The following is an 18,664-nucleotide window of genomic DNA, read 5'->3' on the forward strand; positions in this document are numbered from 1 at the left end:
TGACAAACGAACCTATGGCAGCCAGCAGGGATGATATACAAAAGTGTCAGCCATCTTGCAAAGTAGAGCAGTAGAAGCAAGTGCGTCTGATCATAAGAAGGACCTTTACTGGCAGCAGAGTAGAATAGGTTGAAAGAGGAGATGAAAGAAGGATGAAAATGATGCCATGTGACAGGGTATCCTAAGACAATTACACAGCTCAGTCAGCCTTGTAAAGTGTATGTTAGTTTCTTCTTTGCCACATGTGGAAACTGACCAGCAGGAAGACCATAATGGAATTCTCACTACCATGATTTGTCAGTCATATCTTGAAGATAAGTCTTCTTTTTATGGGTGCCATACCACAGTACAGGCTGATGCTGTCAGACAGGCAAGGTGCTTTAAAAATCGATGTTAGGAATTGAAGTATAATAAACTTTATTTTGTAAGATATATAATGTTTTAACAATTAAAACCACATATTGAACCCAATGATTTACACACACACACACACACACACACACACACACACATCTCTAAAGAAAACAAACCTTCCAGCTAGAGGCTCTCCAGTAGATAGCTGTGTTCATACTGATTTTTAATTTAAGAACCGTACTAATCAATTTTTACTGTCAAACTGGCAAAACAAACAATCCCTTTGGAAGGGGTGTCTCCAAGAAGTCTTATCTACATCCGGTTGGCTTGTCAGTTTATCTGTGGTAATTGTCTTGACTATAAACAGATTTAGATAGATCTAATCTACACCAAAAAAATTTGAAAAACTGATTACTAGTAAAATTGTAAATAATAAGAGGAAAACAAAACTCATTGGAAAAAAGTATAAAATACATCGGTATATATATATATATATATATATATATATATATATATATATATATATATTATACACACACACACACACAGATATACACAGGTTGTCACTTTGTCACTTTGATTACAAATGGTTTTCCCTTATCTGCTTTCTGCAGGGTCATCTCATAGATAATACAATGACATAATAAAGACCAGCCTTTGCCCCATGTCACTTTCGGATTATTTTGTTGGTCCAGATTGCAACAGGGATTCTGCTCTGTATTCAGAAGAGAATCAGAAGTGATAGAAGCAGACATCCACCTGTCGCAAGCTGTCACACCCTGGGTGCTGATGGCAGATCAAGGCCATTATCCTTCCTCATAAAAGTGAGTCTCCACTCCTGCAGATCACTCCAAATGTCACCTTTCTTCAAGCCTGTGATGACCTTTGTTAAAAAAACAATCTTTGGAAAATGTCTTTATGGTCAGTGATATTTCTCAGTCTCAGTGCTGTCTGAAGTATAGTACTGCAGAAATGCGAATGACAAGGCTGGTGTCACCCATTCAAATTGGTGTGGTGTGAAAATCTTCACAGAGATGTGGTTAGCAAGCATGGCACCTGACAGTGCCAAACATGCTCCTGGTTTCAAATAGAGATGGTTCTACACTTCTTTGCCCATCATGTTGGCTTCTCTGCCCAAGGGGAAGTAACTTAAGAATCATACTGTAGTTCATGCCCACAACTGCGAATCAATATGGACCTCACTTCCCCTGTATGAGCATCTCTTGGAATAAATTAAGCCATTAAATGTAAGCTGTAGACTTTCAATTTTGATACAGAAATATAACCTTTGCCTTATGAATGCCCTATCCCCAAATTAATGTTGGCACAAAGGTGTAATTTAATAAGTTCTATCTCATTTATTTATTTATTTGTTTGTTTGTTTGTTGGTTGGTTGGTTGGTTGATTGGTTGGTTGGTTGGTTTGGTTTGGGTTTTTCAAGACAGGGTTTCTCTGTGTAACCCTGGCTGTCCTCTAGCTCTGTAGATCCGACTGGCCTCAAATTTACAGGGATCCACCTGTTTCTGCCTTCTTAGGGCTGGGATTAAAAGTGTGCACCACCCTTAGCACGGTTTTATTATATAGCCTGACTTTGTCTCATGCTAATGGTTCCTTCCAATTCAGCTTCTTGAGTGCTGGGATTATAAATTCACACACCATGCCTTGAAAACTGTTAAACTGTGTCCCGCAAAGATCCACTGTGATTAAAGTTTATTCTGCCCTCTTCCTTTCAATTCCTCCTTCAAGACACAGTCTGCTGTGATTGCTATCTGTGTCATGACGAGGTCCAGTTTAAAAACTTTCAAAGCAGATGCCCAGAGGAATAAAAAAAGGGAAAGAAACAGAAAACTTTCAAATACCCACCACTATAGTTGTCTTCATTCATTATCTGACTAATAATGATTAGATTTGTGGGTGATCTCAAGCCAATTTTTAAAAACTGAGGCACAAATAATTATTTTTCTGATATACTAACCAAGGGAAAGTTCTCTATGTGGGAAACTAAGCACCATCTCTGAAACTCATTCTGAGGACAGATATAGGGGATATATCTCACAGGACTGGCAATGGGACTTTTGTGGATTGCTTTTATTTTAATATTTTTGAGAAAAGGGCTCCATGTATCCCAGGCTGGACCTAATCTGCTTATTTCCCTTGAAAGAAGGCCTCAGACTCCTGACCTTTCTGCCTTTATTTCTTAGTGGCTGGATTACAGGCATCAGTCATCAAAGTTATTTGTACTCTGTATGGAGGACTAAGCCTGATGAACAAGAGGCAGGAACTCTACTGACTGTGCCTTCTCCAGTCCTGATAAGACCCTCTCTGAAGTTTCATTTGTACAAAAGCTATTTTATTTTACTTACATGACATCATGCTTATTTTGGGTATCGTCGGTGAGTTATTATGAAGTGGTTTCTCTCTGCTTCATCCTTTCACCATACTACTGAAATTGTATAGTAGATTAAGAACAAGGATCATGGAGAGAAAGATGCATAGTAGGACTAAAACACCATTTTGACTTCTTTTACACTGCACTCTCCAGCTCTTATTAGTATGACCAGAGTAACCATGGTGGCCAACATTACAGAGTTATGTTCTAGGGGCGGACCTCCATGAGACACACACACACACACACACACACACACACACACACCCCTAGGGCAGCGAGGCATTGTGGGCATGCTTTTCAATCCCAGCACTTGGGAGACAGAGGCAGGTAGATCTCTGAAAGTTCAAGGCCAGCTTAGTCTACAAAGCAAGTTCCAGGACATCCAGGGCTATTACACAGAGAAACCCTGTTTAAAGAAAAATAAAAAACAAAAAACAAACAAAGTAAACAAATTTCAGGAATCAGAAATTTGGGAGAACTGAAAACACTTGATAAGAAATACTAAAGTTTATGTAAGTCATCACTATAGAAATGAGAAGAAGCATCTAAATGTGTTTGACTGAGAAAAATCTAATAAGTTTTGGAGACTAGAGGGATGGTAGTATGTTGTTTGTGGATGTGGATGTGTGCTGGGCCGTTGAGCCAAATTAAATCTTAAAAAGTATAAGTAACTACTTAATAGATTTGATTACTAGGATAGCATACTCATCCCAGAGGACTAACAAAAATAGTTTAGTCCCTGGAAGGCTCATCATAGCTTAGCAGTGTTGGGGAGCACCTGCTCCTGTTTCAGGGGACCAAGTTTGAGCACTAGCACTCAGAGAGGGTGCTCCACAATTGCCTGTATTTCCCATCCTCTGGGTCCTTGTGGCTTGTCTGGCCTCTGTGAGCATCTGTGTGCTTATGATGCACATACACACAAGCAGGCACACACACCATATAAGTAAAAGTAAGTACAGAATTTAAGAGATTAGCACTGATCACATGAGAACCCTAAGTCGGAATTATTGGGCTATTTAAATAAGCCATGTGCTTCTCCATAATCACTTCACCAGAAAGAGCTCTCATGTGGTTCCTAAAATCGAAGCACAACTAATAAATCAGTGATAATCTAATTTATATTGTTTGTCCCATGCGGACAATCTTTAATATATTCATCAATTACATTAGTGTTTGGGGTTTCACTTAGCACTAATTATTTTAAATAAAAGTGTACTAAGGCAAAAAATGAAATCTGCCAATCTTCTCAAGAGAAAATTAATTACACATAGAACACATAGATTCTTACACTTTTCTCAAGAAGTATATTAATTTGATTTAAAGCCTAAATGGGAAGGAAACAAGGATCTAAAGGGAAAATATTAAAATATTATATTATTTATTATATAGTAATAAAATATTATTACAAGTTTCATTCACCTACTTTTCAGTAATTCACATAGTTCCCCTGTTCAAGACTGAAGTGTCCACGGTAAAATTAAATTGCAATTGAATATATTCTCAGAAAAAAATAATGTTGAGAGGAAATAAATAGTCAGTGGAGTAAATAATTGTTGGCTGAGGACATGGATGTGACTTGCTAGAATCCATGCAACAAAAGAAAACGCCTTCCTGTAACTCCATGGTAATATTAGAAATTAAAATTCAGGCCCCAGGTAGCCCAGACAATTGGGCAAAGTTCCAGGCCAATAGGAAACTCTGTCCCACACAAAAATGAGAAGGCTGCTGACAATCAACACAGGAGGCCATTTACTAATTTCCATATATAATGTATGTACATGCTCAAGGCATGAATGAACACCACCCACTCCAACATGCATGCACACACAAGTGTGTACATGTGTTTACCCCAACCCTCCCCTCCACATTAAAAAAAAACAAAGAAACAAACAAAACCCTTCTGTCAGAATGTATTCTAAAGTTGCTAAACCCTTAGGGAAGAAAAGATCTGGGTCTGCATCCCACAGCATAGGTCTTGGATTGTGGGTGATTATACTTGGTGAGTGGGTGTAGAGGAGAGAAGGCAGGAGAGACGATTGTGTGAGAAACTTGGTGGAATATATCCCATAGTTACACAGGGACTTAAGCTCTACTCCATTCATGCTTCCCAGGAGGCTCTCCATTCAGAGATATCCCGGTCTACACCTTCTTTGCCACTATCTCATGGCTCTAGACATTTACAAAAAACATATTAGCTATTTATACTGCAGAATCGTAATGTACAGAACAATGTTCTGAAGAGAAGAAACACTTTCTGAAGGCTGGCCACAGTGAGATAGTAACATACATACTTGTACTCTTGGGATTTGGACCCTAGTATTTACTTAAATCTTGTTTTCTGTTGACAAGGATACGGGGTTTCACTGTGTTTGGCCACCAGATGTCAGTGTACGATAAAGAATGCTAGGACACTGCTGCATGTTTAAATACACAGGATGTAGTGAATAAGAAAGGGCAGGTAAATTGAGAGGCACTGCACTGAGAGAAAGCAATCAAGTGGTGGGATTGCTGGATTCTGCAGTAAGTTATTCATACTAGGTCTTCCTATCGTTTATGTTGTTCTATTTTGTTTTGATTTTTTTTTTATGTTGTGTAAGAGCTAAGTGTGGTTGCGTACACCTATAACTAGCACACAGGAAATCAAAGGAATAAGAGTCCCACCTGGAGATACATAGTGATGCTTCGTCTCACAAATAAACAAGGAAAGAATTTCTCATAAAGGTAAGTTGAATGAGCACACCATGTACATTGGAGGAGCTCAAAGCAGCAGCCTGACCTAATTTAGAAAACCACAGATGTGGAATTTGTGTTTATCAGTTTGGAATGCATAAGTCTGCATACATGTTTAGGCATTTGATAATACTGATGGCTATGAAATTAATTAAAAGCCATGATAAGAGCAAATTAGTGCTGAGAAGTTAGAGTATGAGAATTACTGAATTTCCCATAAAAGAATTTCAGGATTCTATAATTAGAAGAAAAAAGGTTTATTTTCCTTAATCATCTAGAACTTCTTCCTGTTTGTATAGGAAAAGCAAAGGCACTATCCCCAAGGTAAGGAGGTTTCGTCTTTGGGTTTGGAGTCACCTGTTCCTTAGTGTGCATTCCTGGTATAGTTGTGATCTACATAATTTCTTATGTCCATCGGTCTTCCTGTCCTACTGTTTTGTCTTATTCAAAATCAGCCTGCACTCCAAGCCACAGAGCTCTTTCAAAGCAGATCTGACCAAGTTCTTCCTTTTTGATTAGCTGCTTAAAGATGAAGGCCAGTCCCTCCCAAGGTCCAGGGATCTTGCCTGGGCCCCCTTCCTACCCATCCTCTTAGCCTTATTTCTTACGGGGTTGGAGAGCAGGCAGCTGCTCAGTGGTAAAAGCACTTGTTCTCACAGAGCACCGGAGTTCAGATCCCTGCATCCCTATGAGACAGTTCCCAAATACCTCTAATCCAGCTCCCGGGGATCTGATACCTTCTTCATCAGCCATCTGTGTGCTACTGAAAACAACAACAACAACAACAACAACAACAACCACACACACACACACACACACACACACACACACACACACGCAATTTGAGAGCACATTTTACATCCAAGTGCATACAATGACATAAATGCTTAATGTTCTGTAGTACCTGTGTTTACTGAGTAACCATTTTTTCTTTTATGCCCTTCATACCTTCAATGGTATGTCTCTCTTTTGTGCCTTGTTCATATATTACATGAAAGATCTAAGCTCTCTGATAGTTAGACTTTACACTAAACAAGATATGACACCCTAATACCTGGGATTGCATAAGTTATCTGTAGAACTAGGAGAAAGAAGCAAGGCTCCCCAGTCCAAGTCCTGCATTTGCTTCAGGGTCCCAGAACCATATGGGGCCTTATGACGACCATTCATTTGATGGGCAAATATCAGAGAATGTGATTAAAAGTTACTGATACAGAAAGACAGCCATGATAACAGCAACTATATATTGAATATTGGCATTATTCAGAGAGAAAAATCCCTTAGCCGACTGTCTAGATTAAGTTAGGTTATGGGCTTACATCCCTGACCTCAGAGATCTTTACTGAAGAAGCCTAAAGAAACTCAGACTTTTGAGTGGTTCAATTAATCCTCTATTCCACGGATTTACAGATGTTTCTATGGACGGTCCAGTCCTCCACGGAGCTATAAACTCTGGCCCTGGCTAGTTTAGGAATTCTCAACGGCATGCAATAGGAATCCCAATAGGGCATGGTCCTAGCTTTGCTCACTGGCTTTTGTTTTTATGCATTTGTCCTCTACGTTGCTAATTGCTTTTGAACAGTTAGCTGCAGCTTGCATTTCCCTCAGGAGCACACTTAAAGTATTTGGATGGGTCCTTCTGTTCTTTTCTATCTTCATTCTTCTGTAACTTAATTAGAACAAGGCCAATTAAGGATCTCCATCACTTAATGTGGGGCTTCCCAGATGTCCCCAGAATGATGTCAAAGAATATATGTAGTGAGGAAGCCTCCTAGTAATGAATCAAGCTGGTTGCCATGAGAAATGAAAGGATATAACCAAGAAGAGACTAGAAAAGGAGCTTATTGTAAAAATTCCTGTCTCCATGGAAATCCATTCATCTTTCTTTGTGGTTGTACAGCCCCCAAGTCTAGGGATTCAGAGAATCCATGATTTGTCCAGAGCTCTGGTTCACAGCTCCTAATGGGACCAGAATGCTCACAGGACAGACATCCGTTTGGTCTTTGAAATGAAGCAAAAGAGGATTATTTCACTATTCAAAGGCTCTTAACTTCTTTTGTCACTTTCAAAAGATACTGTTGCAGTCATGCAGTTGAGCTAACTTAGAGAGAATTTCCATTCTGTACTGAAATTGCCTTAGAACTCTCATTCTCTAAAACTTAACCTGGAGTTCTCAATAGCCACAGATATCCAGAAATCTCTTCTCTGTGCCCTGTAAGGGCTTCTATGGCAGAAACCCTGCATTGAGTCCCATTTCTAGATATATTTTAGATTTAGATAATAATGCATGTCCATTGAGATAAGCCCACAGGGGGAATAGGCTTGGATCAGGGACTACTACAACTCTGTGCTCTCCCAGAGGACAATAGCAGCATAATACCTAGCTTAGGTCGTGTCCTGCTGATCTGTCACTAGTGCTGATACTCAGTCCCCAGCACTCACATCCCTTGAACAACAAGGCAGGAAAACTAATTAGAGTTTCGTAAGAATTTTAAAAATGCTGAAAAAGAACCACAAACGTGAAAACAAGAAGGAAAATCGAAAAAGGAAAACATGGGTATGAAATCCTATGAGGAGGATAAATTATGTAGACTTGGGATGTTTAGGTAACAACTCAGTTCCATGTGACTTAGAACAGATTGCCTCAACTCCCCACTGCAGACGCGAGTCTTATACCGTATGGCAGTCATGATACAAAGCAGGATGACCCACGGTCAGTACCAAAGTGGCATCGTTAAGAACCTAGGAAGGCGTGCTTGACTTTATGAGCGATGATGGTGTTGAAGATCATTTGGGCACAGTCCCAGCATGGGAGTGGCCGGAGCAGAGGTGGCAGGCAGAAGCTGTGGGCAGTTTATGGATACAAATTACCTCTCCAATTCAACTGAAGGACAAGAGAAATATAGAAAGAAAACTCTACCTTGTATTCACGCAGATCTTTCCCCTCGAGCAGTGCAGAGATTTTGTGTAAACTGTTGCTGTGTATTCGGTAGCCATTGGGTCATTTATCAGCAAGCTTATATTGCCAGAAAAGTCGGCACCAGGACTTTGGAGTTTTCCATTTGGTGAAATGACGTTTGTTTAAGTATCTGTGTATTATTTGGATACGTGTCCTTTAAAGACTGTGTTCAAGGTCTGGACCTCAGCTGCAGTGCTGATGGGAGCTCTTGGGCTCTTCCCTAAAGGCATATTGGGTCTCTCAACTCTATTTATCACTTACCACGCTGAGGTAAACTTTTTGTACAATCATGGGTTCATGCTATACTTAACTTCCTCATTATGGTTCACAACAAGAATCCAATTAGCCTTGAACTAAAACCTCTGAAAGTGAGAGCCAACACATTCTGTCTTTGCTTTTGTGAAATAATAAGTTTGCTTTTAGTGTGTGTGTGTGTGTGTGTGTGTGTGTGTGTGTGTGTGTGTGTGATAGGTGTGGATATCACAATGTCCAGAAGATCTTTAGGTCCCCTGGAGTTGGAATGATAGGCAGTGGTGAGCCCCTGACGTGTGTACTAGGAAATAACTTTGTCCTATGAGAGTAGAACAGGTAATCTTAACATCTGTTAAATTTTGATTGCCTCAGACATTCCTTCTTTTTATGGCGATTATTTCAAGGATTTTGTTACAGTTATAGGAGGCTGACATAGGCATTTTGGAAATAGTATGTAGGTTTTAGGGAAGATGCCTTTAGGTTGGAATACTTAGGGAATAACAGAGACCAAACAAACTCTCCACTCCATTTTTAATTGTTCCACAAAGACAGCAACCTATTATTTTTAATGAAAGCATTTCAAATATTAAGGAATCTGGGTTTGCTGACATAAGAAATGATTGAAAACCTACAAGAAACTAGCTATAGTATATTTCTTTAAAATTTTTATAGTAACATCACTGCTAGCCAGAAATTTCTGAAATCAAATTTCATTTACTAGGGAATAGCTGTTTGAGATCCAGACCAATAACAGCTGTTGTTCTTGATTGCAGCTCTTACTGCTACACATGTTAATTTCTGTTAGTTTTTGAAAATAAATTGTTAAACATTGGGTAATGTGCTATGTAATTTTCTTTGCTTGCAAACAAATAACTTTTAATAATAAAGTACTGGTTGGTATAAATCATTAACATAATGCAAATTTGCTTTGTTTAGCACATAATATATTTAGTGAAAAGAGTTAATACATAACTCATTAAACTAGCAAAACTAAATCAGTAAATTAGTCAGTATATTTTGGACTGTGCACTTGTCTAATTCCCCAAAGGCGTGTTCACCCTACAAAAAAGGGCAGTATTGTGGTAAATGAAAGGTCTTAAATGTTTAAGGTGTGGACATCTCCTAATTTGTGTCTTGCTATATGACCTCAAATTTGATTGTACTAATCTGAAGCCTTTTGCAATACTACAGTGATGCTTCAAGTGCTATGCTTACTAGTGAAAGTTACTCAAACCTGTCTGGAACTTAAGGGAAAGGAAGTTGGAGCCATCCCACTACTGGACAGAAGGTGGCAGCAGCTGCCGAGGCTGCTGTCAGGGACTTCTGTTATCTTCCCTGGAAAACTATCTTCCCACCACTTTTCACTGCTTACTATTCTATAACAAAATCATTATGTAATAAAAAGGATGAGATAAACATGTGAGAGAGAACAGGTGAGACCATATCGAGAGGTTAGGCACATCTCCTGGTTTAGAGATGGGGCTACCCACCTATCTCCAAAATTTTTAACCCAGGATTGCTCCTGTCTAAAGGAAATACAGGGACAAAGTGTGGAGCAGAGACTGAAGGAAAGGCCATCCAGAAACTGCCCCATCTGGAGACAGCCACATATGTAGTAGAGGATGGCCTTTGGGCATCAATGGGAAAGGAGGCCCTTGATCCTGTGAAGGCTAGATGCCCCAGTGTAGGGGAATGCCAGGGTGGTGAGGTAGAAGTGGTGGTGGTGGTGGGGGGGATGAGGGAGCACCCTTAGAAATGCAAGGGGATGGGGTGGGATAGGGGGCTTTGTGGAGGGGAAACTGGGAAGGGGGTGACATTTGAAATGTAAATAAGTAAAATAACTAATAAAAATTTTTAAATATTGGCTAAGAAATGCATCCATTCTGAGCTACGTTTTATGACTGCCATATTTTAAGAATACTTTCACATTTTAGATTATTTGTGATTTTTACTATTTTAAAGGTGAGTGATATTTTTGTTTCAATATGTGTTTAAGTTAAAATATCAGAGTAGCATGCTTTAGTGTCTGAATGCATGATCTACTCTTTTTCTTCTTAATATATGGTTTTATTTTTCCTAATCCAAAGGAAAAAAAAGAGTTTGAACATTCTGTCAGCATTCTTACTGCTCTTTCCTGGGCAGTATTTAAAGACTCAACTCTATTTCACGGATGTTCTCACCGTGGAGTGGTCGGCCCTCCAGTAAAGAAAAATTTATTCTATTGGCACTACACACCTATATTTTGTGTATTTTTAGGGAATGTATGAAAATGAAAATAATTAAAAAGATCAAGTGAACAGTTTTATTAAGTTTTGTGAAAGTTTTGTAAACACTATTCTTTTCAATACTTTACGAGTTTCCTGCTGAAGGGTTGAGGATAAAATTAGATAATACTCAGTCCCCACTTGTGTAATAAATGCATTACCAAATTTATTATCAAATTCAAATTTAATTATTACAGAAAATCTGATAATGGGCTGGGGAAATCAGCAGAAAAAGAATGCTGCACTTGTAGAGTGACCAAGTTAGGTTATCAGCACTCTTGGTGGGTGGCTCACAAGTACCTGTAACTGGCTTCAGGGGATCCAATGCCTCTGGCTTCTGCAGGTGTTCTCTCTCTCTCTCTCTCTCTCTCTCTCTCTCTCTCTCTCTCTCTCTTTCTCTCTCTCTCTCTCTCTCTCCCTCTCTCCCTCCCTCCCTCCCTCCCTCCCTCCTTCCCTCCCTCCTCTTTCTCTCAAATAAACACACACACACACACACAAGAATAAAAAATAAGTGCTTTTGAAAAATCTTATCAAGTCACGATACCATGTGAGTTCAATGTATGCACTTATAAACATGTGTAAACGCATGAGTGTGTGCCAATAAACACTCACAGACGGTGTTTAAGAGTAGAAAATATCTCAGAATGCCCCAAATACACACTATGATAATTATTCCTTATTATATTCTCCGTCTCACCGTGGTTACCAGTTGCTTTCCTCAAGTTCCTCTCTTCTTGCCACTACCTAGTCATTTCTTGTCAAAAGCTCGTTTTAATCCCCGAAGAATGGAAAGAAAACTATATTTCTAAGCAACTTCTAAGTAACACAGTTTTTCCTTTCATTCTTCCTTCCTTCCTTTTTTCTTTCTTTCCTTCCTTCCTCCCTCTCTCTCTCTCTCTCTCTCTCTCTCTCTCTCTCTCTCCCCCTCTCTCTTTCTTTCTTTCTTTCCCTCCTGTAAATTCTGTTTTATTTCTTTTTCCACTTCCTCTGTCCACTGTGGACCAATGAATGCAGAGCCTGGGTATTTACAAGTCTTCTTAGCCTTTACAGCTTATGCAGGGTCCCATGACAGAGAATAAACCCCACACAGTTGAGTCCATCCTCATCTGCATCTTGGAGCTGTACTGTCATCCTTAGCCGCTGCTGGCTGCACACTCTCATGCACTTACATGGCTAGACTAAAGTCTCCATCCTACTGTGTCCCCTTTTAGGATAGTTCATCAGCAGGAACCGATGCAGGAGATTGTCTTTTATGGGATTTGCAACTGGCACTCCTGAGAAGGGCACTCAAAGATTACATTTTTAGGTGGGGTTTAAGGTAATGGGGTTTGATTGTCACTGACTTAAACAGAAGCTATGAAGGGCAGTTTTCCACCGAGAAACGGTATGAATGCAATCTAAGCCTAGCTGCTTGCAATGCTTGTCTTCTTCATAATGAAACTGATCATCTGGGTGACTTGGAGGAAGATTCTGGCCCATTTAAACGTGATTTTTATATTCTTTAAAGATTAGTATACTAGGCTCTGCCAATATTTTAGATTTCCAGTAACAGGAATACACACCATATAGTTTATCTTCTTGTCAAAAAATTCTAAGAGCATAAAATCAGTATATGCTATGACGGTATTCATTATGCACATATATATGTATACTATAATATCTATAATATATAACATACATATGCACACGTGTGATAAGTGTACACTCTGCATGTATAAGCCTGGTGCTTACATCAAATTCATTCAGGGCTGCAGCCAGCTCGCCGATGCCTGTGTGGCCTTTGGCTTCATCGGTGGGCGAGGTGGCCTGCGCAGCACTGGAGATCCCAGCTATGGCCTCCTGGACTTGTTTGAATACATAATCTCGGTTGGCTCTTGTAGCTGCGACATCTGGGTGGCGGAGGAAGGCTTGGGAGGCTGTGTACAGCATGGTGGCGTTCTTCTTGAGGGCTCCTCGGGCAGCAGCCATTTCATCCCTACAGTGAGGGTCCTTCAGCTCCTGTGGAAAATACAGAATGTACACGTAAGGCTTGCAGGCAAGTACTTACAAGGAGACTTAGAACCCCAGGCTTGTGGATACATCAAGGATTTTAGAAACACCTTTCTCCCTTGTATTACTTCTAGCTGCCAGAGTCACACAGAAACAGCTCCTTCTTTGTGACATGTCTAAGGTAATAGCTGCCGTCCAACTTACACTACCATATGACAGAGTCTACCTTCCTGGCTCAGTTTTTAAAAACCAATTTTCTAACTGACCCATTCGGATGCTTTCTTCTATCTGACTGGGTACCCTATCATCAGTATTCATCAGGTATCACTAAAGAGACCATGTAAGGATGCTTCACTCCTACGTAGAATTTCTCATGCCAGCTGTGGGCCATGTCCATCTTGGTCTAGTGCTGACTTTTTGGTCATCAGTAATGGATCTGCCAACTCTGAGGCATTTAAGAAGCCAACATTGCTGAAAGACTGCAAACTCCGGGACGCCACAGAGGTAAGTGAATGGTAGGAACCACCGGATTTGTTCTCAGCAGATGGAAACTTGAAATCAGACCCCTAGTAGCATGCTTGCTTCTGTTTACGTGCGGCGTACTTACAAACAAAGCAACAACACTCATTGTTGCTTCTTGTGTCGGCTTCTTCTCACTACTACTTACGGGAGGTTTCTTTAACCTAGCTGTCTCTAATGGCAAGTCAGTCATCATCTTAAAGATTTACTTCTCTCTGGATGTGTAGTATATGCTGTGTCTGGTGTGTGATATTTATTAGTGCATTTGGAGAGCAGAAAAGGGGACTGAATCCCTTAGCTACAGGTACTATCGTTGCAAGCTGTTTGGAGTCATCTGACATGAGTATTGGGATCTGAACTCAGGTCCTCTGAAGAGTAGCAAGTACTCTTAACTCTAAGGCCATTTTACTAGCTCCATAAAACATCAAATTTAAAGACTAGAAAAGTAATAGGCCAACAGTGATCTGTTTTTCTCAAATGAAAACCACTTGGGGATTTGCCTCTCTTTCAGCTTTTATAAGCACATCTGAGACATTGACCTCATCATTTCTGGAAATGCTAAAGGAGTGGCTGTTAGCTGAGAGCCAAGTAGGTTTGTCAACTAAGAATGACTGGCTGAATAGTCTCTCAACTGTCAAACATCAGTAAATATTTGATCCACAGGTGGACTCTTTGTATTTGCTCATTTTGTAGGTGACACATGGATGGTCTTGAGTAAATAACAGCTCTTTTATTCTTTATGGGTAAAATGATTCTGAGAAAAGAACATTGTGGCATCTAGAGTAGTCAATACCAGTATACAGTAAATAACAACTTACTAAACTATGCTCTCTATTTTTTTCAAACATGGTTAAATACATGCCAGCAAACATGGTCTCTACAAGGGATTATTTGAGCCCTCAGGGTGGCAAATATTGCAATATTGCAATGTAGTCTCTGCGGTCAGCAATGATCCAAAAACTTTCCCAATGGTGTGAGCTATAGAATTACCAGAATCCCATGAATTGCCATCTCGCAGAGCCTTACTCACTCCTCAATATCCAAGCTATAATGTCTATTCCTGAGTGTACATGCATATTATGTATGTATGTATATACATATAAATATATGTAGTTGTATATACATGCACTTGCATCTATAATGTATATGTATAGAAATTAAAATATCTTCAGTAATCAGGGTAAAAATGTGTCACAGAGATATTTAAGACAATGTTTTTTTTTCTCATGAGACTGGAATTCATGAAATGTGCAATTGGAAGCACTGAGCAACTATTGCAACAGTCCTCTTTGCATATCCATTCTGTGACAAGTTTTTTGTTGTTGTTGTTCTTAGACTGTTTAATTATTTATATATTTTCTGTATATGAGTGCTCTATCTGCATATACAACTGCATGCCCAAAGAGGGCATCAGCACCCACTATCCATTGGTTAGGAGCTCCTTAAGTTGTTGTTTAAATATACTAACCGTGCGGTAAATGTTGATTGAGCATTTGCCTAGAATACTTGATTCCTGACCTTGATCGAGACCAAGGGGGGAAAGATGAAACTAAACAATGCAGTGCACAAATGAACACTCACAGAGTAATCCCTCACAGTAATGCTTATGTCAAAACAAGGGAGGGAAGGCCACACGCTGAAGTGAGCACTGTACCTTTTGTGGGTTTTAATTATTTTTGCTAAGTTTTACAGAAGGAATCTGAATTATCAGGTAATTAGGAATAAGGTGGGTTTTTTTGAGACAAACTGAGTGAGGTGTATTTATTAGAGCTCCTCACTGACTGGTTCTGTTTCATTCTCCAGCCTGATACTTTCCTCTCACCTGAAGCTTCAGTGTGGATGTCTTCAGCATATCAAATCTGTGCCTGTAAAGGTCAGAAATTGATTTCTAACCCTAATTGGGTCCTTTTCAATCTTCTTCATGTCAATCAAACTACTGCCTTCTACTCATTTGCTTACACCAGAGCTTGGACGGAAACTCCTGCTGTCAATCATGTACTGCGTTTCAGATGCAGGACAACTGGCTTAGGTGAACATTTTACATACCAAAGCAGACCTGGCCTCTAGGTTCTCCCAGAATCTCTCAGTCACTACCTGACATACCCTGCTCCCAACCCAGGACATTCCAGGGCCTGGGCTGCCCTTCCCCCAGGCACTCTTCCCTATGAAATCTAGACATTTTCATCTCTCTCACTCCTTCTCTTTCTCTCCCTCTTTCTACCTATCTACTTTCTCTCTTTATCTTTTCCCTCCTCTCTGTCTCCCTCCCCATGGCGACTTCCCTGGCCACTTTCTTGAGACCAGTGAACTTGCCCACCCTGAAAGCAGTTTCATGACAAACCTGCTTTTATACACTCTAACTTGGCTTGAACTGGTTCATTTCACTGGTGGAGAAATTACTTCTTACTTCTCACCTTTGAAACAAACAGTCCTTCAAAACACTTTTTCTCCCTATATGTTTCATTCACCTTCATTGTTTCTCGATAATGGAGACTACTGTTCTATTCTACCCAGTCCACTTCTAACCTCCCACTGGTATCTTCAGGTCTGCTTCTATTTCGGCAAAGTATTTAGAATGATGCTAAAATGGAAATCTTAGACATGGATACTGGACTTAAACAGCATGTTCCCAATAACAGACTAGACTCTATAACAAGACCAGATACCACATGCATTTCTATCTAACTTCCTGCTCTCCTAACTCTCCATTAGCCCTTTGATATCCAAGTACTACATCCAGTTGTTTCACTGAGAAAAAGGCATCTAGTTACTCCTGACCTCCATAAAAACATACACTTAAAAGCAATTACCCAGTGGACTAACACTGAACAGACAGCAAACAACAAAGACTTATTCAGGTAAAATTAAAGACAATTACACATACTGAAATCCTGTTTAAGTGTCGGCTTCTTATGGGACATTTGTAGTTCCAGTATCACTTCAGTCAAGCATAGAGCAGATGATCAACTCTTGTTTGGACTACAACGTGGGAAAGACAGTATGGTGTGAATTCTGGGAAGCAGTTGTGGGTACTGCTGAGGACATGCTCCCACATACAGGGGGATTTTTGGCTTTGCTTTGTGTAATAATAAAATCATATTCTTTGGAACTGCAATTCCAAAGGCACCCATGGACAGTGAGAACTGAGGGGTCTGCCTCCCAACAGAGGGGTTATGGGGAGATCCTAGGTGATCCATCTCCTTCACTGCAGCTGTTTGCCACCTGTGTCCTTTCTTCCCTCCTCTTTCCCTCCCTAAACTCCTCTTCCCCTCACCCTGTCCATGCCTCCTTCCTCTCCTTTATCAAAGATGGCAGCCTGTGCGGTGCATCCTGGGCAACATCTTCTGGTGTACACAGAAAAGAGATTTGGTTTGGGAGGAAACAGTGGCAACCAGAGAGTGTACAACACCACAGCCCAGGCTGCTTTCTTTTCATTTGACCTGGAGCTCTTCATGCTAGTGCGGTGAGAGTGGAAGCCTGATCTCAACAGTGAAAAGTGTGGTCTGTGATTTATAGGCAGCCACCAGACAATACCTGAGTCCCCATGTGGAGGCACCAAGGGCCAAAGCAGGAAAGATTTTTAGATGTTAGGTTCTTGGAGCATTTAATTGCAAGTAGAAACAACTTGTTCAGAACCACAGTAACTTAGATTTGCCCATCTCCAGCAACATTTTCAAAATTTCCCACCTGTTGTCGTCTTGCCGCTACATAGTTCAGTTTCACCATCTCTTTTCCAAACTCTTTAAAGCGGTTTGCAAGGTCTTGTTCATTTGTAGCGTTTTTGACAGCTTCCAAGGCCTCCTCGACCTGAAATAGAAAAATACACAGCTTTTTAATTAGAATATTGTATTTAAATATTAAACAAGCTATAAATGGCAACTTGTAAAGAAAGCACGAGTATGTATTCCCATTGGAACAGGAGGTGAAAGCATATGTAATAGTCACCTATAGTCAAATGAACATTTTTCCAATATTTACAGAACAGGGCCCTGGTAGATGAGTTGGGAGTAAACAGCATATACTGCTCTAAAGCACCCAAGTTTTGCCTCTTACACACACACACACACACACACACACACACACACACACACACACACACATACACACACACACACTGGGCATCTCACAAACACCTATAACTCCTGTTTTAGGGGACCTGGGACCTCTAGAAGCTACAGTTACCTGAATTCACATGCCTTTATGTAAATCCACCTACACAACCTTAAAAATGAATAAATATTTACAGTGTATGTTATGTAACTCAAACTAGAGGCTGAACTCCTAAAGCACACACATAAAGCCACTCTAAACTATATTTTATTGAATTATGACTATGATAACAAATATAGACTTTCACTGTGAAGTAGAAATGTCATGGACAAAGCACACACACACAAGAAGAAAGGTATAGAATTTTAAAACAAATCCTTCCAGCTCTTCCAGGATGCAGAAACTGCTGTGCTGTTGAAAAATTTGGATGGAAAGACATAATTTTCAACCACTCTTGTCAAGACCTCTAAATCAAGAACTCAGGCTGAGGTTATACCGACTTTGGCATTATCGTGTAAACAGGAGACAGCACACATCTGGAAGTAAGTGGAATTCAAATTCTGTTGTCACTTGCAGGTGGTGTCCGGTTGAGTGGCATGGGAGTAGAAAGGTCTGATTGACAGCAACCAAACCAAATTAATGATGTGTGTTCCTCTGGGTTCCCACAGCTTCCTCAGTGGTCTTTTCTTTAGTTCCAGTGGATGTGAACTATCAATTTCAATAAAAATAGTGTGTGTGTGTGTGTGTGTGTGTGTGTGTGTGTGTGTGTGTGTGAGAGAGAGAGAGAGGGGGGGGGGGAGGCAGGGAGAGGGAGAGGGAGAGGGAGAGGGAGAGGGAGAGGGAGAGGGAGAGGGAGAGGGAGAGAAGTATTTCCTGTGAAGTCAAATGAAGTGCTGAGAATAGGTGGATATTGGTTGGCTGGTCTTAACCAGGACAACCACATTACAACCCTAAGGTCCAGAGAACATTGCAGGAGAGAAGAGAGAAAGAATGTAAGGCCTCAAAGATTGGAAGGAGCTCTGCTGCCTTTAAAACATGACATAGCATCTGCAATTCCTGACCAAGATCAGGCCTGCTTATCTTTCTCCATGAGAGAAAGAAGGGACTCAAGAGGCCTGTTCTCTTCCTGACAGGCAGCCAAAGGCTGCTGGAGAAGGA

The 18,664-nt window shown here is 40.3% G+C and overlaps 1 protein-coding gene across 6 annotated transcripts in view; it reads right to left on the reverse strand.

Annotated features, from left to right (window-relative positions):
• The window catches only part of Ctnna2 (catenin alpha 2), a 1,149,154-nt gene that overhangs the window by 788,102 nt on the left and 342,388 nt on the right, over positions 1–18,664 (reverse strand). For all 6 annotated transcript variants that reach the window (XM_087656637.1, XM_087656638.1, XM_087656636.1 and 3 more), the window contains 2 exons: positions 17,144–17,263; positions 12,680–12,946 (listed from right to left, as the gene is read on the reverse strand). In XM_087656637.1, coding sequence (XP_087512763.1) covers positions 12,680–12,946; positions 17,144–17,263 — 387 coding nt within the window. The remainder of the gene's footprint in view (positions 1–12,679; positions 12,947–17,143; positions 17,264–18,664) is intronic.

This window comes from Rattus norvegicus, chromosome 4 (genome assembly GCF_021556685.1).
Source record: "Rattus norvegicus strain SHRSP/BbbUtx chromosome 4, alternate assembly SHRSP_T2T, whole genome shotgun sequence".
NCBI lineage: Eukaryota > Metazoa > Chordata > Mammalia > Rodentia > Muridae > Rattus > Rattus norvegicus.